Source organism: Sceloporus undulatus, chromosome 1 (assembly GCF_019175285.1).
Source record: "Sceloporus undulatus isolate JIND9_A2432 ecotype Alabama chromosome 1, SceUnd_v1.1, whole genome shotgun sequence".
NCBI lineage: Eukaryota > Metazoa > Chordata > Lepidosauria > Squamata > Phrynosomatidae > Sceloporus > Sceloporus undulatus.
Genome location: NC_056522.1, coordinates 268,673,434 through 268,697,008, shown reverse-complemented (window position 1 = coordinate 268,697,008; position 23,575 = coordinate 268,673,434). Strand labels below are relative to the sequence as shown.

At 40.7% G+C, this 23,575-nt stretch overlaps 1 protein-coding gene across 2 annotated transcripts in view; it reads left to right on the top strand.

The window, feature by feature from the left end:
• Positions 1–22,272, top strand: part of IGF2 (insulin like growth factor 2) — a 23,461-nt gene extending 1,189 nt beyond the window's left edge. The window contains exons 1-4 of one of the 2 annotated variants that reach the window (XM_042463087.1): positions 5,730–5,932; positions 12,007–12,169; positions 17,200–17,366; positions 17,927–22,272. In XM_042463087.1, coding sequence (XP_042319021.1) covers positions 12,016–12,169; positions 17,200–17,366; positions 17,927–18,166 — 561 coding nt within the window. In that variant the 5' untranslated portion in view covers positions 5,730–5,932; positions 12,007–12,015 and the 3' untranslated portion in view covers positions 18,167–22,272. Of the gene's footprint in view, positions 1–5,729; positions 5,933–12,006; positions 12,170–17,199; positions 17,367–17,926 lie in introns of those variants that run through there. The other variant, XM_042463079.1, reaches the window with a different exon arrangement.
• The last annotated feature ends 1,303 nt before the right edge of the window (positions 22,273–23,575 follow it).

The window sequence follows — 23,575 nt, the reverse complement described above, 5'->3', positions numbered from 1 at the left end:
CTGACTTTCCCCTTGTGGCAAGTGGAGGGGGGGCTCTCTTTGCAGTTCTGGGGTTGTGACACTAGAGGGCCCCCGAGGGATGGGTCAGAGGAGCCTCCCGGGGACTTCTTGCCCGGCTGTCGGCAGCTTTTTGCAGGTTGAGGCTGTACTAGGCGCGGGACAGAGACCGGGCAGAGGTGCTGGCTCCCCAGTCCAAGGAGGCAGGGGCTTGAGAGAGAGAGAGAGAGAGAGAGAGAGAGAGAGAAATCTTCCAGGGCTCAGGTGTTGACAGATCGTCTGTAAAGGGCAAGGGGCAGGTGGCCCCTTAGAGCCCCAGCCCTGGTCCAAAAGGCAAGTCTGAGTGCAGCATGCCTCAGAGTGTATGAATGGAGGCGCTGGCCAGAAGTCACGGCTGCTTTTGGAAAGGGTGTCTTGCTTCTGAGTTCTCTAAGCAGAGCTGGAAACACACACACACACACACACACACACACACCCCTCCTCTAGGCAGAGAGATCTTGTACCGCCTTTGAGACTCACGGAAAGAAAGAAATTGGCAGCATGAGCTTGAAGTCTCCAAAAGCTCATGCTGCCAACTTCTTTCTTTCCGTGAGTCTCAAAGATGCTACAAGATCTCCCTACGTACCGCTTCTACAGACTAACATGGCTCAGTTTGTGAATTCTCCACCTCTTGGAAAGGTCTTAATGGCAGCAATAGGTTTGAAGGCAGAACAGTTGGTAGTTGCCAGGGAATCTTCCCTGTAGTGTATTCAGTAGAGAACCAAATGTGAGCTCAGCAGAGGGTCTTTGTAAAGCACTGTAGAAATGTACCATACTTGCTCTTGCTGTTTCCTACATGGGAAGCCTACGGAGATGAAGGTGCCATAAGTCCCCCACTGGATTTGGGTATCAACGTTGCCCCTGCCTCTGCCTAAGGACATGCAAGGTCATGTACTGGTTGCTGGAAGGGACTTTTCGTTATTACTGTTGTTATTATTATCATCACAGAGCTGTTGCCCACTTTTCTCCAGCTGCTTTTGGAGAGAGGCGAGAAGTTCCAAAGACTGTTAGACTTTGTGCAAAGAACGCACCGTTCCTGTGGTTATTAAATCCACTTCTTTTGCAAAAAACAAAACAAAACAAAAGCAAAACCTACAGCATGTTAGGAAAACTCAGAGAAGGAGGTGGGAGGCAAGAAAATGAAGCCAGAAACTGAGGGAGAGTTAACGGTTTGCACAGGGCCTTCTACTTTGCATGGATATTTTATTATTATTTTTCCCCTTGCTTTGTCCAAGTGCTTTCCCCCAAGAGGGATTGTTTTGAAAAACTTGGAAAGGTTTTAGCACTCTGCTGAGCGGGAGGGATTTGGGGCACACGAGGAGAGTGGAGTTGAACATAAGTGTACCAGCAGATGTGTCTGAAGTGCTTTCAGCCAGTAGTACGTTCACTGGATTCTAAATTGGTCTGGCTATGAATGCTGAGGGTTTAAGAAAGAATGGGCGGGGGGGGGGTCTTTAAAACTGAGGCACTTGTTTGGAGAGAAGGGAATGATGCTACAGACAGGCACAGTAGGCTGGCACCCTGGGCTGTCCAGGGATATTTACAACTGGCACACTACTTCAGTGCTTGCTAGCGTTTGCCAGCCGCAGGAAAAGTTGTTTGTTTCTTCCTTCTCTCTTGAAAGAGACTCCTCTAGGCTGCCTCTCCTAGGAAAAGGTTGTATCAAGGCAAGATAGCAGAGGCTTTCCTGCTTATGGGGAGGCAGGAAACAAGGAATGCTTTTACGGTTGCCAAATCTTTTGATGGAGGGATGTGCAACTGGAACCTCGCTTCTGGCAAAACTTGTTGCTTGCTCAGTCACTTTCTTTAAAGTGAAAAGTTGTTTACCTGTGGTTTCCACAGAAGGTCATTTGCTATAATAACTCTGTTTAACCTGCTGAGTGATCTACAGCAGCCCAAGGAGATGAATAGGACTGTTTTTATGGAACCATCTTTTTGTAGCTAAAAGCACCAGCTCTTGATGATGTGGAGGTTTTCTTAACCTCTCAGTGGAAGGGGTATAACAGAGACATTGCCTGCTGAGAGCAGAAAGCTGACTAATGCTTTGCCATGTCTTTGTCTCTTTTAAATTCATGTTGTTGTTGTTTTAATAGTAATGTGGCAGCGTATACTGACTGATTTATTGTGGCAACAGCCTGCTTCATCAGCTGTACACAGTGAGGAGGAGGTTGTGAAACAAGATGCTTTGGAACAGGCAGATGGTATTAAAATATATTTTGTCCTGATATGAGGCTGCTAGGTTATGGGGCATTCTCAGGAAATACAGCAAATTCAAAATGTTGGCACTTTAGGAAAGAATCACACACTAGTACCAACTTCTTTATTTGCAACTGAGATATTCATACTTCAGGATTTGGAAACAGATTTGGATGGACACTAAAGAACACGTTGTTAACTTGAGGAATTAAAAGTGATCAGTCAGCTTTCTGAAGACTGACTTTTAAGTCTCCTTTTCCTTGTGTCTGCTGGATTGTATTAGAAAGTTAAGCAATATTGTTTCCTTTTTTAAAATATACAGTATTTTTTTTTCTGGGCTGACCATGGATGTTCATGCAATGCACTTACACCTTGATGGGATAAATAAACACAATTATAGCCCCTTCTTTCTCTGTGACCACTGGTAGCTTCCTTACCAGTGGGTGATGAATCTTCTCTGAGTGTTAATCCAGACTTTAAAGTAGATATCCAGGTGTTGAACCTTGTCCTCCAAATAATTTCATTACCTTGGGTAGCTTCTTTAAAGTTTGGATTAAGTCCCAGAGTAGATTTACTACCACACTGACATGAGAGCCTTTTGTTGCCACTGCTCTTTCATCCCTGTCCCCCCACCACATCCCATTTAGATGGTTCTGCTAGTAAAATCCTTTGAATGCTAGATGTATAGAACAAGACTTGATATTTGAAGATGCTGTTAAAAGCAAAGGATAGAAAAAATGTCTCAAACAATGACAAAACAGACCAGTGACATTCAGCTTTGTTTCTACATTGTATCCCTGTGTGCATGCCCATGTTTGTGTATGTGGAATGAGCAGAGATTGAAAAAGTTACTTTTTCACCTGACAGCTTCTAGGATCCCTGAGCAACATATTTGGCACTTGGAAAAGCAATTTTCCCAAGCTGTGGATGAGCCAGACAGTGAAAGATCAAGCTACATAGATCTGAATGAAAGTGCTGTAGACACAGCCCTATTTGATGCTGTTCCAATTCTGAATCAGCTTAGACTCGAAGAAGCATCTATTTCAAGGATGTTGTCTTGGTACTGAGCCTTTCCAAGTTAGAGGCAGCATTTTAAACATCTGGAAACAAAAAGAAAGAAAGAAAGAAAGAAAACAGGCTTTCCTCTTCTGTCATTTTATCAAGGTCTTTTAGCAACTCCCTCAGTCAATCTTTCAATTAAGTTTACAAAACTTGCTAGCTAAGCTATTACTTAATTAGGGAAATGTAAGTTAGTTGCTCCAAGAAGCTTTAAAAATCATTTGGCTTTTGTGGTCTTCAGGTTCTAGATGTGGATTTGCATATAAAACAATAGTTCCTTTCCTATTATTTTAATCCTCATGCATTAGAGCACCATACAGAAGAGGCATTCTTTACTAGGCAAGAAAGAAGAATGGATGCCTGTTTTAAGAAGCTGTTTCCCAGCTCTGGATTTTTTGGACACTAAACAGTTTTTAAAACTGAGTTATGAATGACAAGTGAAATAAGCTGTCTGTCCATGTATGCCATCAGATGACCTGAAAGAGGGGGGACACACACACATGCCTTATGACTTTCTGATTAGCAGAGACCCTGACATAATTGCCATGCACACACACATTCTCCCCATTCCTTCTGGGTTTACTGCAATACTCCACAGTAGGACTGTAATCCCCACAGGGAAATGGTAGTAACAGCAGCTGTTTCTCTCTTTTTAGCAACAATGTGTTGTTGCAGTCCAAAGTACTCTGAGGGTGGCTATGTGCAGTTAAGACCCATCAGCTTTACAAAAGACCTGTTCTTGCTGGAGATGATGACAGATAGATAAACAGACAACTGGACAGATATAAACATAACTTACTTTATTTTAGAGTCTCCAAAAGAGTGTTATTTTTAAAGACTTCATTATTAGGTCTACACATCAAAATCGATCATTATGCTACTGTGGACTATGTTGTAAGCCTTTCAGCACTACATACTCTAACAAGGAATCAAGGCAATTAATAATTTATTATTAATTTTTGCACTTGTTACCTTGCATTTGGTATTATTGTCATGATTGTTGCCAGAGAGCCTATAACACAAAAAAGTTATTTCCTGCAGGGGGAGAATAAGAGAGAGTTTGTCCTTGTGTAGTCAAAACAGCATCATCTAGATGCAAGATGAATGTATTGTGTATTGCACAGGCAACTCAGCACTATTTTTTAAAAAACCTCTGCAGTATGATTGTCTTCCAGATGTATTGGACTGTAACATCAGTCACCTACATCCAGCATGGTCATTGTCTGGGAGGATACCACATTCAGAAAAGCTAGTGTTAAGGCTTATCACCATATCAATCTGCAATTTGTTTTTCCTTCTTTCCTTTTGAAAACAAAGGGATATGCAGTATACCTGGCCATATCTAACTCACAGGCAGACTCCATTTATGCACATGGGGGATCTTGAGTTTTCCAGAGGTACAGATATTTATGGGGATTATTTATATCTGTGAAGTGCTGAAACATCCCTCAGGTTTCCTGAATGATAGTCCTACCTAATAAGGTGAATGAGACAACTTGCATAGGTTTAATTTTACCTTTCATCAGTCCCAACAGCTGATGGCTTACATGTGTGCAGGTATACAACAAATCTACAATGTAGAAATCTCTCAAACATGTGACAGGCTTAGGCAAATCAACATAAAAATGAGCTTTCATTAAACTGATTATCATGACATTCCAGTACTTTTGAGTTGTGGATGGTCATTTCATGTCAATAGGATGATGAATCCTCTCTGAGTTTTAGCCCAAACTTAAAAAGAGCTATCCAAATTGCTGAACCATTATCATGAAAATATCAACCATCTCTGGCACTTTCCCCTCCTGTTATACTTAGAGACATTGTGGTTAGAGTGTTAGACTGGGAGTTGGAATATTCAGGTTCAAATCCCCACCCAGTAAACCATGAAAAACTTGCAGCTTAGGCTAGTCAGTGCCCTCCCTATGGCCTACTTTACATGAATGTTGTGAGGTTAAAGTGTGGAGGAGAAGAGCCATGCATCCCTTCCCCCCCTAAACTCATTGAAGGAAAGTTGGGACATACATGAGACTGATAAACAAAGTAATTGAAGTTCCTTGAAATTTCCAGAACAGCTGTGGAGGTAGCCTTGGAGAGCAGGACAGGAGCTGGAGAGAGTCCTTAGGGCCATTATGTATGCTATATTTTGAGAATGGTACACTGACTGGCTGCAGGTAGGCCCCATGGCTACTAGGATTTTCTTATCTCTCCTGCCCCATTGTTTCTAGCCTCCAGTGTGGTCAATACAAAGATGCAAGCTTGTTTGGTTGTTTGCAGAAGATTCATCTGAGGATGAGAGAGAGCATGGAGATCAGCCCTAGGTAGTAAACAAGCATTTTTCCTACCTTGCTTTTCTCCAGTTGGTTTCCTATTACGTTGACTGTAAAGCAAAAGTAGCGGGGGGGGGGGGGGAGGAGAGACACCTCAAGGTGAACATTGCCACTGAGTGTGCAGCATCTGAAAAGGCAGCATTTAAGTGGAGAAGACAGATCACAGGGTTGGATTGTGCCCTGGTTCACACAGGCATCCATTTGGGTGTTGGTTTAGGTTACAGTGTACATACCATCATTCCCTTTGCACAGCATTTATTGCAGGATGCTTCCAAAATGGTCTTCCTGTCTCAACCCACCAGCAAAAAAATAATGTAAGTGAACATTCTTTTTCTTCCTTGCCCTTTGAGGGAAGGGAGGGGAGCAATGTTGTATGGAAGGTGCTAGAGAGCATGACATATGCTTGGCTTTACAACTGTATGCATTTTTAGTCTCAGAAAACTGATGTGTGTTTGTTTTGTTTTTTGCACCACAGAGTGGAGGAGCATCTAATTACATCACTATTACTGGCCTTCGATACCATCGACCATGGTATCCTTCTGGAACGCCTGAGAGAATTGGGTATCGGTGGCACTGCGCTCCAGTGGCTCTGGTCCTACCTCTCGGGTCGGTTCCAGATGGTGAGGCTGGGGGACAGCTGCTCCCATAAAAGGGAGCTGACATCAGGCGTCCCTCAGGGCGCCATCCTGTCCCCCATGCTATTTAACATTTACATGAAGCCGCTAGGACAGATCATCCAGAAACATGGAGCTCAGTGTTATCAGTACGCTGATGACACCCAGATCTATCCTTCCATGTCGCCGACTGATACAGTGACTAAGGAAGGCATCTCTCCTCTGGATGCCTGCCTGGAGTCAGTAAAGGGCTGGATGAGGGAAAACAAACTCAAGCTGAATCCAGAGAAAACAGAGATACTCATGATAGGTACCCCAAGTCTGAACAGAGAAATTTGTCACCCAGTCCTGGACGGGGTCACACTCCCCCTAAAGGACAAAGTTCGTAGTCTGGGAGTACTCTTGGACTCATCTCTACAGTTATCATCCCAGGTGGACACGATGGCCAAGAGTGCTTGGTATCAGCTTTGGCTGATACGCCAGCTACGTCCCTGTCTGGACCAAAAGGACCTTGAAACAGTAGTACATGCTTTGGTAACCTCTCGTTTGGATTTCTGTAATGCGCTCTACATGGGGCTACTTTTGTACCAAGTCCAGAAGCTTCCGTTAGTTCAAAATGCTGCAGCCAGACTGGTCACTGGATCTTCAAGGCAAGATCACATAACACCGGTACTAAAATCTCTCCACTGGCTGCCAATTAACTTCCGGGCCCAATACAAAGTGTTGGACATTACCTTTAAAGCCCTACATGGCTTGGGCCCAAGTTACCTGAAGGAACGCCTCTCCCTACACAATCTGCCCCGCACTCTTAGAACTACAGGGAAGCTTTTACTAGAGCTCCCCAGAGTAAGATTAAAATCAACCCATCAAAGATCATTTTCGGTTATGGCCCCTTCATATTGAAATAATCTCCCAGAGGAGATACGGTGTATCCCTACATTAGAAATTTTTAAGAAGAAGCTAAAAACCTACTTTTTTCAATTGGCATACCCTTGCAATTCGTTATAAAGTATATATTATAGAAATTAAATCAAGCCCAAATTATGTTATGATTGATATTGTATGTTGCTAAATCGATAATTTTTTATAGGCGGGTTATAAACACCGCACGGCTCCTGCACAGACCGAAAAAGAAGCTCCAAAATGGAGCTTCTTCTTGCGGTGCCTCTGTGATGTCGCGAGGCGCCAGGGGCGCATTCGCGACATCACAGACGCCGTGACACGTTCGGACGCACAGTGTCCGATACGTAAAGATGGCGCCGGCCGTGTGGAACGGCCGGCACCATATTGTACGGACAGAGTCCGTATTAGAGCCAGGGGCGTCTAGAAGAGACGCCCCTTTTTAAAAATGGGACGTCCTGCGGACGTCCCAAGTGGCAGTTTATAACCCGCCATAGATTGTTTTAACAAACTATTTTATATTATGGTAATTATATCTTAAATTGTAAACGTTTATACTGTTCTCTGTTTTATATTTTGTTGGAATCCTGCTTCGATCTTGGGAGAAGCGGGACATATAAATAAAACGTTTATTATTTTATTATTATTATTATTAAATAAGTGTTTCCTTCTCTCTCTCTCTCTCTCTCTCTCTCTCTCTCTCTGAAACTACCTTTGTATTGGCTTGGGTAGGAGATCTGTTCCGCAGTGGGCTGGAATAAATGGAATAAGTGATAGGATGAGAAGCAGTTATGTGCTCTGGTCTTGAACAGTGTTCTGATGATCTCCAGATGTTTTGATTACAACTCACATCATACCTGATCATGGTGTTGGTTCCAGCTGATGGGAGCTGTAGTCCAAAACACCTGGAGTGTGTCAGGTTGGGAAAAGCTTTTACAGAACTACCCAAGCACTGTTGTTATTATTGTTTTTCATCCTCCTCTTCTTTCTCCTTTTTGAAAAAGAAGCCATTGGCTTCTACTTCCAAGAGGTAGATAAGGAAAAAAATTGATGTCACATCTCTCCACATTAAGCACTTTCACTTGAGAAGATGGGAGATGTTCAGAATTCTATTGAATTGTTTGTTTATTTTTTTATAGAAATGGCAAAATACTGCTGTTCTGTGGATGAGGTGTCTGTGTCTCCCTCTCTGTGTGTGCTTCTATCTGTTTGGATTGTTGGCAGAAAAAGGCTTTTTGAACAGCCACATCATTGACTGTTGCAGAGACTCCACAGGGTCATGATTGGGGGAGGAAGATATTTCTGGAGCAGGTAGAGGAGTAGATCTTATCAGTGGAGGGGGGGGGGATTCCAAGAACTTCTGAGACTCAGACACACATTCCCAGATTTGAGGCCTCTTGAAAAATAGACAAACATGATTATTTAGTCAGAGCTTGTCAAACATAAAAATTATGCAATCTCTTTTGAGAAATTGTCTATGACCGGGGTTGATGACAAAGTGGTTAAGTTAGCTATCTGAGGCTTGTCCATAAAGCAGACATTAATTGGGGGTTGGGATGGACAGTTGTCTTTAAGACTATTTGACAAAGGTTGTAAGATGCTGAATCTGCACACTGCTGCTGCCTACAAGCTTTAATTTTGATTATACAAGTAGCTCAGCAATAATCCTGTTACCTCTATAGTATGATTGATGCAGCACAGGAAGTGTAAAGGCAATACTGGAGTATTAATTCTAGCTTGCTAGGATCTTTGGCACCACCTAGAAAATGTTTTGTCTCTGTCCAGCTTCAGTAGTATAGATGACTTGTGAACCATGATGTTCACAGGAGTTTCAGGTAAAGCAGTTGGGAAATATGGTTATGTCATTGCTTCTTATCCATGATGAACCATTTGTACATCCCCACCATCATTATTTGCAGGGGTTTGGATTCAGGCAAAATTGCCATGAAAATATGGAATAGCAATATTTTCAGGCTGTGGTTGTCCCCAAAAGCTAGGCTCTATCTGTAGTTCCTTGAGAATATGTACATTTTGTCCTACAGGGCAAATAAGGACAAGACTTTCAATCAGAGGAAAACTGCAGCAGAAGAGTGAGTGATAACCCCCCCCCAATGCTGCCATCAAAATTCTCCCTATCCAGTGCCATAGCTGTTATAAGCACTTAAAAATTAAATAAATGCAGGTGATTCTGATTGTGGACATGTCTAGTCTACCTCTAAGCCAATGGGGGATTTTGAAATTTTCAAAGACGTAAACCCAGAGTGTCGCGCTGGCACCTCCTCCCTTTGGAAAATCAGGAAAATCTCATCCCTCTGGAGTGGGTGTTTTACAGGGTGCATACAGGAGAAATCTTCAGTCAACTGCAGGAAATCATTCACCTCATAATTCCGCTGATGGAAGCAGTTCTCTTGTTAGATCCTGGCCAATCTGGGTTAAAGAGACCTGGCCCTATCCTGAAGCAGAGTGAGGCAGCAGATTTGGGATTTATGAAAAGGAAACAAATGGTTAATTATTAGTTTATTTTAGTTTTGCTGCCAGGTAGACAGAAAACTACAAATGTGAAAATGATTTGGATTGGCTTTAGATACTGAGCACAATAACTTTGGGATTATGGGTATCATTTGATGTATCTGTCTGCAAAATGATGTGGGGCAGCCCTATTGTTGTAGGGATTTAAAATCTAATAGTCATTAGTGAGAAACCATAAAGGGAGAGGGGAATTCCAATATCTGACAACACAACAAAATGCTAAAACAATATATTGGAAAGATATTGTTCCTGAATTGTTGTTGTTTCTTGCTTTTGTTGTTAGAAGCCATGGTGCTAACCCAAAATGTAAACTTCCAAGAATTAAAACAGAGCAGTTTGGTAGTTCAAACCTATACATTTTACCAAAATAATCATCAATAGTGAGTTCCTCAAACTAATTTGACTGTGATCCTAAAACTTGTAATACTTGAACAAAAATGGTACTTCCATTCACATATAATAAATGTTCATGATTACAGGTTGATGCATTAACAGAATGGATTTGTATGCTCTGTGTATGTTTTCTGCTGCATCTTATGACATATGGTGCTGGGTATGCAAGAAATTTTGGTTGACTATTCTGAAACAACAGTTGGTTCAAGTCCAACTTGGACCACTTGTTTTAAGGCTGAAACCAAAGTGATTTTGGATCTTTGGTATACTTTTCCTGCCTGGTAGAGCCTCCCCCCCCAACACACCTGGTTTTGCGGAACTACTAGCTGCCTTAGAAAGTCAGGTTGCTTCTACCACTGGAGACTGAACATGCTATAAATTACTGGAAAGCTGGTGATCCAGGATCAGTAGTATGGATTAATGGATAGAAAGTTGGCCTTGGACTCTGTCTAGGGTCATATTAGAAAGCTTGGGGCTAAGCCAAGAATAGATTGAACTAGATCATGGGTGGAATTCATTCCAACTCTACAAAAGGTCACCCTGTCTGCTTTGTGCTGTTGTGACAACTATATATTAGCCAGCCTTCCACAGAAGTTGTAACCCTTACTTTTAAAACAGTGTTATGGTTGATTTAAATCTATTAGCAACAATAATCTAGACTTTATTTATTTATTTATTTATTTATCTATCTATTTATTTATTTATTTTAGTATCCCACCCTTCTCCCAGTAGGGGGCCCAAGGCTGCAATATGTAATCAATTATTAGTTCAGACCAAACAAGATTAATGAATTAAGAAGGTGATCCATATCGGTCATGCAACAGATTTTAAACCTTGTGTATAAATCTACATATACACCACACGCATGCACAGACACCATACTTAGAAAAACTGCACCTGGCAAACACAATCGTACAAGATGCATTTTCCTTTTTCTTAAATACTTAAAGGGGCGCCCCTAGTAAGATGATGCCTACCATGATAAATGTGCATGAAAAGTATATTATTTCTTGCTTTAGAAAGATGGAGTGTTTCTGCATTGCACTATTATTTGTTACTTGATGCTGCTTCAATTGCCATGGCTCAATTATATGGAATCTCACATTTTATGGGTTACTTAGAATTGTTTAGTGGATCCCAGATTCCAGCATTAGAATTCTCTGGCAGAGAATTCTATGTATATCATGAAACTAAAAATTGCATGGTTCCTTGAGATGGAAACATGGCAGCTCAAAGAAGGATTGAAGTGATAATTGTGTACTGTAGGTACACTTATTATTTGTGCCATCTTAGTTGACTATATCTCCAGCAATTCTGTCAACAAATTTTGTTGAAAATGAACTTATTAATATTAACAGATCTTAGATGTGATGAATTTCTAAGTACTGGTTGAAGGAAAAGAAAATTGTGTCACTGCTTGCCCATTCACACTTCTCACCTTTTAGGTGGAACCAAACCATTTTTAATTTCATGATTCCCAAATCTGGGTTCTCTGATGCTGGCAGACATCCATTCCCAGAAGCTCCATCCATCAGAGCTAACAGTCAGGGATTCTAGGAACGATAGTCCACCAATATCCAAAACTAGGAACATCCTACTCTAGGCATTGGAGTCATATTTTAGAAATTAGAATATGGCTAGAAATAGGTATGATTTAACCATCATGGACCTTGGTATATAAAGCCAGTGGCTGTCTATCTTGCCTTTGATACCTGATCTGTATGTAGTTTCCAGACATCCCATATACTATAAACAGTAGTGGCCAAGCCCACTCCTACTGAGGTGGCCAGTGTGGTGGCAATTCATTTCATCCACCAGTTTCGAGACTATTATCTTGGGTTATTCTGAGCCTTCTACTTTGCTTACATATCCCATCTTATGTTTTCATAGTTGTCTAAACAGGAAAAAAGACACCACATATTTTAAAATTCTTTTTGAATCTTGTCTTGTAGGCGCAGAAGATGTGCATCTCCAGGCGGATACTACTACTTGCACTCACCTTCCTGGCATACACTGTTGATTCTGTCTCTGCACATGGCCCTGCAGAAACTCTCTGTGGTGGCGAGCTGGTGGACACCCTGCAATTTGTCTGTGGGGACAGGGGTTTTTACTTCAGTAAGTATTGTCTTGCACCTGGAGAGAATAATATACTGTGTTGTTTCTAGAAGGAAAAATGCATGCGTTTCTGGGAGGAAAGGGGAGAGATTCACCCAGTAATAATAAAACCTAGTATTTATTTTGTGTATTTTAAGCTTTAAAACTTGTATATGAAACAACATTTCAATATTCCCCATAGCAGCCTTATAGGGTAGACTACTGTTATCTTCAGGGTGCTGCAGGGTAGTGCAGTGGCTGAGCTAAAGCAGAATCTCTGAAGTTGTAGTTAGTTAGGGGCTAAAATCAGATTTCCTTGCTCAAAATGTTTACCTCCCATTTTTTTTATTGTCAAACAAGCTTAGAACAAGAGAGGTCTACTCATAATATAGAATTTCTTAGAATTTCTAACCCTCAGAATTGGATAAATGAAAATGTAAGACCACAGTCGTATACCAGTCACCTGGAACTAAGCTTCTCTGAGCTCAGTGTGAATTACTTCTGATTGGACACATAAGACTGTGCAGCCAAGCCGCTTTGATTGTTTTCACAAAGAGCAGGATATAAATAAAAATATTTGATTATTATTTATCCTGTGGTTGGCCTTGCACTCATACTAATTGTTATGACTCATATGTGTAAAAGCAGGAAGCAATTATATCCCCATCTAGTGCTTACACTGGGTAGCACAAATGGTAATGACTTCCTTAAATTTGACCAAAGTCAAAGAGTACACAATTCACCATAATTTGATTAATACATATTCAGTACCTATACATTCAGAAAGCAGAGAAATATATGATATGCTGGGGGGGGGGCATAGACATAGTGTTACTATGTCTCTGTAACCAAGCAAAATATTCTCTAGACAGCATAGAATCATAGCATGTTAGAGTTGGAAAGAGTGTCAGAGACCATCTCATCCAGCCCCTTACAATGCAGGAATACATAGCTACAGTACTCCTGAAAGATGCCCTGATTATGTATTCTTATCTGAGAAATACATCTTAATTTAATCTAATTCAGTAAAGGTGATGTGCAACACAATTTGGCAGCTTAATTTTGAAATACTCATTTTTGCTGGTTTATCTAGGCCATCGTGTTCGTGCACAATCTGGAATAAATCAAATTCTAGTCGTCTCAAAAGCAGGGGGAGATTTAAATTTCCCAACACATAGGATGGCAAGGAAAATTTGCTTCTTTGTGCTATAGCTCCCAGCATTGTTCACTAGCCATACTGGCAGGAGGATTCTGGGAGCTGTAGTTCAAAAGAATAACTTTTCCAAGTCCACCTGCTAATTCAATATTGCTTGGTATTTCATCTTCCACCGATATAATGGAAGATGAAATACCAAGCAGTATTGAATTAACACAATATGTAAATATTTAACACAATTTAACTTTGGAATGACAAAGTAGATACAAATTACCATGATTCAACCAGTGGTTTACAGGCAGATCAGAATTGTTTGCAAGATTGCATTAAAATCTTCTACCCATAAATCTAAAATCTGATAATAGGTAAATGCTGAGTGTATACTTTACTCTCTGCTTAGTAAAATAGAGTCTCTACTGCTATCCTTGAAAACTTGTTTATATAAAAGCACTGTTCGGTTTTGTAGTGAGAAATATTTAAGAAGACAGAAATTTTGTTAGTGGATGACAAGGGCCTTTCTCAGCTTCAGCTGCTTACTAATGATATATCTACTAGTTCACAAGATATCTGGCCCCACACCAGAAGGACAACAGTAGTAGACTTCCAGTATATAATAGCTCACAACTTCGAACATCAATGTATCATATTAATTGCTTTTGTCCTCATAACTCTTATGGGGGATAATTTGTTTTTGATGTAAAACTGAAAGTGATACTAATTTACCCAAATACACTGTAAAACAATGGTCTTTTACTAACATATAGGCAGTTCAAACATTTTTTAATAAATGTGGAAATCTTGATCTTATGGAATTTATTGGATACAATAGCAGACACAATTGGTTAGAAATCAGGCACAATTATCACAGGGTCGAAAGGGGATCATCATTAGCATTGCATCTTATAAGTACATGAACTGAAGCCAGAAGTTTGATTTCTGAAAAGAGATGTCTGAGATCAAAGCATCTCCAAAATGTGAACCCTTTTCTCTGGAGGGCTTGTCCCCTAAACCATGGTTCCAAGATGTGCTTTATTTACGCAGTGTTGTGGGACATGAGTTTTACATATTTTCAGAGACATTCCCCATTTGTTTCATATGACCCAAGATGGAGCCCTGGGACTGAAAATGAGTTCTAGAATAGAACCCTAACTAGCAGAGTATCATTCATATTATTGACTTTAATAATCACCACTGAAATTACAAGCCACTTTGACAAGGGGCACAAGAAGTTACAGAATTCTGCTCTATGAACTGCATGCATAAGAAAATACAAGAGTAGCATAGAATGTTTCAGTTTAGTATGCAAGAAAATCCCATACTTTTTCTTCCATAACCAGAAAGGAAGTCTCTTCTATGTAGAGTAGAAGGCTGTGCAGTTAATTGTCATGTCAGGTCTGGCATTCCTATATGCTTTAGTGCTGTTTTCCATGTTGTAGGTGGTCTTAAGTCTCTTCTGAAAACATTTTTTTTAAAGTGAGGAAGTTGCTTTTTAGGCTCTTTAATCTACAGCTTGGTCCCAAACCATTAAAGGTCAGGACCTTAGCTGGGACAATTCATCATAGCCCTATTGAAGTCAGACTTTCTGCTAAGCCTTAGAGCAGTGGTTATCTGATGTTTCAAGGGCTATTTCTTATTTGGTAGTGGGTGGGAAAACCTGGTGGCTGAACTGAAAAAAATGGAGACATCTCACTGAAAATGCTACTGTGTAGGAAATTTAACAACAAACTCAGTTCAGCCCCCCCCCCCACCCCATTTCTTATCAACACTTTCAAAAAATGGTTGATAAAGCCACTTATGCTGACAAAGCACATTCTTTTATTTTTAAACTTTATTCCCACTGAGATGATTTCAAAAAGATAAACAAAATTAGAAAAAACAACAACACCCATCCTCTGAAACATAGATAAATGAGACTTGACTCTTCCCTTCATGGAGTAGGAAAAGATGGAGAAGAGGAGAAAGGAGAGAGAGAAAAGGCTGTCTTCTGTAAACAACAGCTCCGGTTTCTTCCTTTCCAACAGCTGATAAGAATTTAGCTCTTTCCAGCCACTTATGCTGACAAAGCACATTCTCTCTCTCTCTCTCTCTCTCTCAATTTCTGCATCCATCAGAATCATACTAGGAAAAAGGGGTGGGGGGGAAGAAAAACTATTTTGGGGGGGAGGGGTTTGGAACAATGGCTGCTGCTGCCCAGCCATCTGACAAAGGCTCTCTTGTTGGTGCCCACATTCCTCTGACAGGGGGAGAGGGAGGATTGTTTACACCCAGAGTCTTCTTCCGCTTGACTTGGTGCTTGATTGATCAGACAGAAGTGGTGGTTAGGGGTGTGTGAGGGAAAGGGGCACAGACTTTGGAGTATCTTATAATTATCCAGAAGTGTGGTGCACAAGTTCCTATATTCTACAGCATGCATTTCCCCCTTCCCTCCTCCTCTCCCTCTTCCTCTTTCAGTAATGCAGACATACACACTCCTTCTTCAGTGTCCACATGTTGATTGACACTGTGACCTCAGACATTATTATAAACAGCACAAGCTAGTTGCCATTCCCATTATAGGGAAGAAGAAAAAGGAAATTCATTAGGAAAGGAGAACTTGGGTTCTAGCAGAAATCAGTTTCTAGCTGCTGTGTCCACATGCCTTGCTATTTGCTCTGTGTGCTATTTGCACATGTGGAAGGTGTAGGACCTAAAGTCTGTATATGTAATTGAACATGACCCTTTACTTGAGAAATTCAAAAGATTACCTGACCATATGGACTGATTGTACCTGATGTAGCTTACTGCTGGGACTATGAAGGCCTGAGCACTGGCTAAGGCAGGGGTAGGCAACCTGCGGCCCGGCGAGGCCTTGGGACCGGCCCCAGCCTGGTCTTGCCGCTGGGGCCTTTGGGGGGCAATTGTCTATAGAAGCCTCAGAAACATGCATTTATATTAACATTTTTTTAAAATTCAGCAAATTTTTTCACGTGTCCTCCATTTTTTAAGATTGGCTCAAGACTAGTGATAAATCATAAATAGTTATTAGTAACTGGAACCTTAGACTTCTCAACAAATCAAAAACAGCAGTTTGGGAGGGGAAAATGGATTACAACTCCCAGGGCTTGTCTACACTGAAGATTATCACACTGGGTAATAAGGGATCACTCCTGTCCTTATTGCATCCATGCTTATCCTGTCCTTCTCCCTTCAGTGGCCCTGTCATTATATTACCGGAAGTTTCTGTTATACACAGTGATAAGGCCATACCACTTCAGTAACAGGAGAAGGATAGGATAAGCACAAAGTTGTCAGATAATCTTACTGCAGTTGTGTAATAAGGACAACTGAAGGACGGGATAAGGACAGACGTATCTGATAATCCTTGTGCGATATAAGGACAGAGTAAGGATGGGAGGGATCCGTCCTTTACTCCATGTGATAATCTCTACTACCCCAAACCCCCACCCTAACCATTTATCCAGTGCAATGAGTCCTGGTGACACACACAGTGAATCCACTTATTTAAGCCATTAACCCAGTTTAATAAAAAAATTCTCCTTGTTGATCACATGGTGGGGTGCCCCATTCCAACCTCAGCAGAAGCAACTATAATAGGTCTTGCTGGGAGCTGCTTGGCCAATGAGTGCACTGAGGGGGGACAGGCAAGCAGAACAGTGGGGTGTCACCTGGTGGCCCATCTATGTTTGGCTCACATCATGTCAACCCATGGCAGCTCCAGAGCATAATACTCTGGACAGAGGGGCCCCCAGTGCCATTTTTCGGGAATCTGGGAGCTGTAATCTTTCTCTTCCTCCTCCCCCTCCCCCAGCTACCTTAAGTAATTAAGATGTATTTCATGCTAAAAAGTTTTTTAAAAGTGCCTCCTCATAACTTGAAAGTATTTCTCCAATGACAGGTAGGCCTGTGGGCAGAAACAGAGGAAGACACAACCGTGGCATAGTGGAGGAGTGTTGCTTCCGGAGCTGTGATCTTAATCTCTTGGAAACCTACTGTGCAAAATCTGTCAAATCAGAGCGGGACCTCTCTTCAACATCTCTTGTAGTCTTACCAGCACTAAACAAGGTAAGTGGAGATACTATCTGAGTAATGGGGTGAGTAATAAACAGCAGAGAATCCCATGGTAGTTTAAATCCTAACAAATTTATAGTGGAGTGAGATTTCATGGATTGTTTGTTGTTGTGTGCCTTTAAATTGGTTCTGATTTATGGTGAGCCTAAAGTGAACCTATCCTGGGATTTTTTTGGCAAGTGTCTTCAGAGGGGGTTTGCCATTGCCATCCTCTGAGGCTGAAAGAGTGTGACTTGCCCAAAGTCACCCACTGAGTTTACATGGCCGAGCTGGGTTTCATAACCCATGTCATTTGAGGGAAAGTGCTATAATGGAAGCTTATGCTGTAGTAAATTTGTTAGACTTTAAGGTGCTAATGGGCTGGTCTTTCTCTGAGACACAAATGGAGAAAAGACCAAGCTGCCCACAAGCTGGTTTGTTTGTTTTAATTCATCATTTGATGTTACAGCAAAGTTAAGGTTTTGTTTTGGTGAATTTCAACCAAGCAATAACTTTATTTCATTGTCCTCAACCTGTTGAATCACTCCTTTTCTTCTTTCCACCATTTCCTCCAGGATACCTTTCAGAAACCCTCTCACCCCAAGTACTCCAAATATGACATATGGCAGAAAAAGAGCTCACAGCGCCTGCAGAGAGGAGTCCCCAACATCCATCGTGCCCACAGATATCGATGGCAGGCTGAAGGACTCCAAGAATCTGAGGAATCTAAGATCCATCGTCCCTTGATAGTCTTGCCTACTCAGAAGCCTCTTGTTGTGCAAACCACCTCAGAAACATCAGGCAGCCAGAAGTGAACTGTGATGAACAATTTGCAAAATGGATTCTTAATATTATTATTAATATTATTATTATTATTATTTTTCCAGTCTCATGGGAAATCTTTCCCAGTCCTGGCCCCACCCTTTTCTCTCTCCAAAACCAAGGTAGAGACGGGGGAGGGCAAGTGCCCTTTATACTGAAGAGCAAAAGAAAGAGGGCACCGTTAACACCAAACAACTGGCATAGAATGGGATTACAGCGTCGGCGGTGGCAACATCAGCATCAGCATTTCTGTGGCATTGTCTTTATTATTATTTTTTAAAAAAGATTTCTTGGTTTTTCTTATCCTGCCCAATATTTTTTTTGCCTTTACTTAAAAGGGACAGGTAAGGCACTTGAACTATATAATATTGGGCCACTGCCTTGTAGTCCATATGTCAAACAATGAAGACAGAGCAAGAGAAGATAAATGACACTGAGAGAATCCCAATTTGTGTCTACATTGACAATAAAAGTGAAAGGGATGTGTGACATCTAAGAGTTTTAAATTTTGGCCTTGTTTCCATCCCATTATATTGTTTGAGAAGTCCCAGTTAGTCTACAGTATGTGTTTTGAGGGGTTCTTTTTTTATTATATTTCTTTGCACGTTTTTAAAAGCCGGAGAAAGAAATGACAAAGCCCACTACCTTATTTTTAATTACACAGTTCCAAATGTACTTGCACCTTTTTAAAAATCACCGATGAAGTGAGAGAGAGACAGAGACCGAGTGAACATAGGTTCACTTTAATGGAGGAGGCGTCTGCATTGCACATTTGCCACAGATTTAGTTGAATTATATAAAATATATATTATATATAACTTTTTTGTTTGGCAGAAAAAAAGCACTATTTTTAATGGGACCATTTTTGTGTATGTGTAGTTAACTGAAGCGGGATTGTAATGTTTAAATGTTGTTATGGTGCTAATGTAAGTTGGATGGGGGAAATGAATCCAGAAAATTACAAGAGGGAGGGATGGGAAGGACAAGATCTCGAAAACTGAACTTGAAATTTTTAGCTTTTCGTTTTAGGAAAGTGTGATGTGTGTTCTTTTTTTTTTCTCTTCTAAAATATAGCTTGGTCATGACCATATGAGCTAATTGCCTTTCACTCATATACATAAAATGCATGCACGTGCAGAAACACAAATACATCTATATGCATTGTAGATCCAGAAATTGTCTTCCTCACATCCTTCACTCAGTTTTTGATATCCTGAACCTAGAATATGCCTACTGCAAAGGCAGAAGCATGTGCTTTGTGAGTAATCCCATTGGATTTCATGGAACAATTCACTGTACATAGAGCACTCATTGGCCTTTGCAGCATGAGGAGCACCCTCCTTTTATTAGGCTTGTCATTTTTAACCCCTGTCTCCCTCTTCCACCTTTTCTCTGATCTGATAGCTATTTTTCAATCAAAAATTTTTGTCCAAATGGGTAGTTCACAAAACTGACCCCCCCTCTCTATATCCTGCTGCTTCTTTTGCTTCTTGGGGAAGATCCAGTCCTCCTGGGGACTTCCTTGAGCATCCCATTGATTGGCAGCAATAACAGATAACATGCTTGAAAACATCAAGTTTTCCTTCTTTCTGCTCCAGCAAGGAGGGAATGTACAGTTTGGTGTTTGACAGCAGATTGAAGGACCAAGGAAATGTAACATATCTGAAGAAGTTGGTCCCTCTTCTTTCTTGCTTCCCCCTTCCCTTGTGGTGCAAAACCAGAATCTAACTTGATGCATCAGAATAGGGAAATTAACCAACCAGTTCCTTTGTTTGATACCCAAGACTTGATTGGAGAGGTGCGCCAAAGGTTTTTAAAAATAAAAAAAAGTTTTTAAAATTTCATCAGTCTCACCTCATCTATCAATTAAAGAACTGGGAAATCCATATCCCTAGCATATATACTCAGCTGCTTAGTAAAAAAAAAAAAGGGGGGGCATCTAATTGGATCTGTACTTGCTTTGCCTTATATATAGCTGTACATTTTAAAGAACATAAAAATTACTTGAATTGTATTCTTTTTTTTAATGGAAGGGTAGAGGGGTTTTTTTTGTTTGTTTTTTTTTTGTTTTTTTTGTTTTTGTTTTTGTCTCTGTTATCAGTTTTTAAAATTTGTATCTTGCAATCTTGAGCCATGAAGCCTTTGAGGGTTTTATTTTCCATGGCACTGCAGAACACAACAATTAAACCCCACCAGGTTTCATTAAGGAAGGGAAAAATTAAATTGGCCTGTGAAACAAGATTGAGGGGAGAAAAAAGAGCAACCGGCAAAAGGAGATTAAAAGTTAATGTTTACAAAACAAAAGCTTCCCTAGAAAATCTTTACGAAAAGGTCCCCCCCTTTTAAAAATAGTAATGCATAATAAAATATGCTTCACCTGTAAGTATCAAGGTTTCTTTATCATTTCCTCTCACTGTATATATACTTTAAGGTAACAAGAGGGATCACTTTCTTTTTTCAGCATAACAGTAATGAAAGGAATGGGAAATTATCTATAGTCTGGGAGCTCAGTTTTATAATATTCTTAAGAGAACTGGATCCCTAAGAAGTTAAAAGTATGTGCTTTATTTTGAGCTTGTGGAATATTGGTCTAAGTCAGTGGAATGTTCATACATAAAGTTAAATACTCCTAAAGTGCTTGTCAACTGGGGGAATGTTTTAGTAGCCAGTGGGTTGGGGGGTCCACTGAGAAAGTATATATGCTACCTGGCTTTCAAACATTTACACCTTGGAAGTTGGTTCAATACCTCTCTAGCTGTTGAGAAGAACACAGTTCAGAGTGGTTGTTGGAATCCCCTTCCCTTGTTACAATCATTTACTTTAGTGCCAGATGGAGGTAGATTTTTTTTTCTTTTATTTCGCCCTTACCTTTGGGGAAAAAAATAAAATATGGAGACAAAGCCAAATTTAATTAAAATCAAAATTCCAAGGTTATAAGTCTGGGCAAGAAAACTTCTAAATCTGATCAAAACAGTTATGCTGGAGAGTACCTTGGCTGTTTGGCTTTCCTTTCCAGGTTGACATTCACTGTTAAGGCCTTGGTCCTATGCATGCATTTTGGGGGGCAAGCCTCTTTAAAGTGATTTTAATTATATTTGATCTAGGTTGCCTAGATTGTTTATGCAAAACGAATGCTGAGATAGCTGGAAGAAATATGTTCTAGCACTGAGATGTTTGATAACTATGCCAAGGGAAATGCTCTATTATTCAGATCACCTAGGTGCCTTGGAAATATTAATTTGATAATATTTCAGATTGGCCCAGTAGACCTTGCACATTCTGTACTTAGGGAAACAGTGGTTGAGATCAAGCTATCCTCAGACCTTCTTTTGCAGTGACCATAATGGATTTGGCAAGGTTTCCTTGTTAAACATAAAAGTAATTGTAGAGCTCAACCCCTGTCAAAAAGCAGCAGAAGAGAGAGGGAGGGTGGCTGACTTTACAATAGAAAACTGAGCACAACTCACCAGGATTTAGGTGTAAATTACCTTTACTGGTGTAGCACAAGTGGTTCTTAGGGCATTTCTAGTTTACAAACTAAGTTTTCTTTTTCTTTTTGGTTTTTTTTTTTGGGGGGGGGGTGTTGTTGTTGGTAGGGTGGGGCAAACCCACTTAAAAAAACAGATACAAAAACATTGCTGGATTCCATCCTGGTCTGATTTCTTCCACCCATCTAGTTCAAAGCCACAAGTACTGGGTGGGATGGAACATGGTTCCCAAAACTGGTTCCACCATCTTAACAGTCCCATAACAAGCTTCATCCATTTCATCCTGCCTGATTGCAAAGGCTCAGTCTTTTTGGTGATAGACCTAGCTGCCTCTGCACTAAATGAAGGGAAGAATTGTATTTGTTGTTTTGGAAAAAAAAAACTTTGTTTTTGGATTTGTGTGTGTATGTGTGTTTCATTGTATGTATTATTGTCTGCTCAAGTTTTATATGGTGGGGGGGGGATGGGAAGGGGGGGAAATGGGAGTTGATGTATCTTGAAATATTTCACTTGTGTGCACTCAATATGCAAGACTCAAACTGCCCGGATTCTGCACCTATTGTACTTTTCATTTGTAATACAGTATCAATAAAGCAATCAACTATAATGTTCTTCTGCTTCCATTTGCTTTGTGTAAAATATTGTTTCCATCCACAGTTGATTACATTATTATTACACCCTTCTAAAGAGCATAAAGCTACATACTTTCCAATTGCCCTGATCTGGCAGGGGCAATGCCAATTAATCCTCTGCCATTCTTTTTCAGCTGTTTTCAAAATGTCCCAGTTTTCCTCGCTTCCTCCTCCACCCACTCCCCTCCTTTGTCCTCAGCTTACTTCAGTTGCTGCAAACTCAGTTCACAGTAGAAAAATTAGTTTGTGTTCAATAAATTCAGCAGAAGAGACAGGTGATGAACAGAAAGAGTCTTATCCTACCCAGTAGGCAAAGACAAAGGCTAACTGCTGTAGCCTATCCTAGTTTGTGTGTTCTTCTTCATAAATAGCTTTTGCCATTTTGACCATACTCTGCTGCTGCTTGGGCACATGTGTCCCAGCTTTCATCTGTAAAATTTGTGAAGGTATGAGGCTTGACCTGGCCTCTGTAACAGAGCTTGGTAAAGCTACGTTTTAGCTTACATCTCCCAGAAACTGCAGCTTGCATGGCCAGTTGGATTCTGAGAATTGTTGGCCAAAAGAATAACATTACCAAGCAATCTTTTAAACACACATTTTGTACCTTTGTGCCTACTTTGTACTCCACCCAGGTGGAGCTTTTCTTAGCATGCAATTAAAATAACACTATTAAGAGTGAGAGATGCAGGTTTCAATGTTGGTAAGGTGAGACAGTGTGGTGGATGGGGGGATACTCAGTTGCTCTAATAACATTTGACTTATGCTATGCTGAGAAATCAGAATATGTCCAAGGGTCCCTGGCAACAGAGATGCACTATGGTATGGTGGATGGAGTCTGGGAGACCCAGGATCAAATCCATGCTCAGCCATGGAATCCCCCTGGATGACCTTGGGGAAGTCAAACTCTCAGAGAAAGGCAATAAAAAGACTCACTCTGAACAAATCTTGCCAAGAAAAACCTAATGATAGATTCAGTTCAGGGGCAATATAAGTTGGAAAAAACTTGAGGGCGCACAACTACTGCTACCATTGTAAGTCATACCTGCATTCGAAATGATAAAAGACTCCATTGTGTGTCTATTTATACTGTAGGAATTTGCAAAACAAAATTGTATCTATACATATAAATTGACTGTTGCTAAATCTATAGCTTCTTTTCTCCTCTTTCTGCTTATCCCATGTAACGGGACAGTTACTAGGCAGTGGGATAGGGTCCTTTCCTAGGCCTTGTTCAGAAGCAAATGTCTACTGAAGAACTGTGGACTGTGACCATGTATTTGCC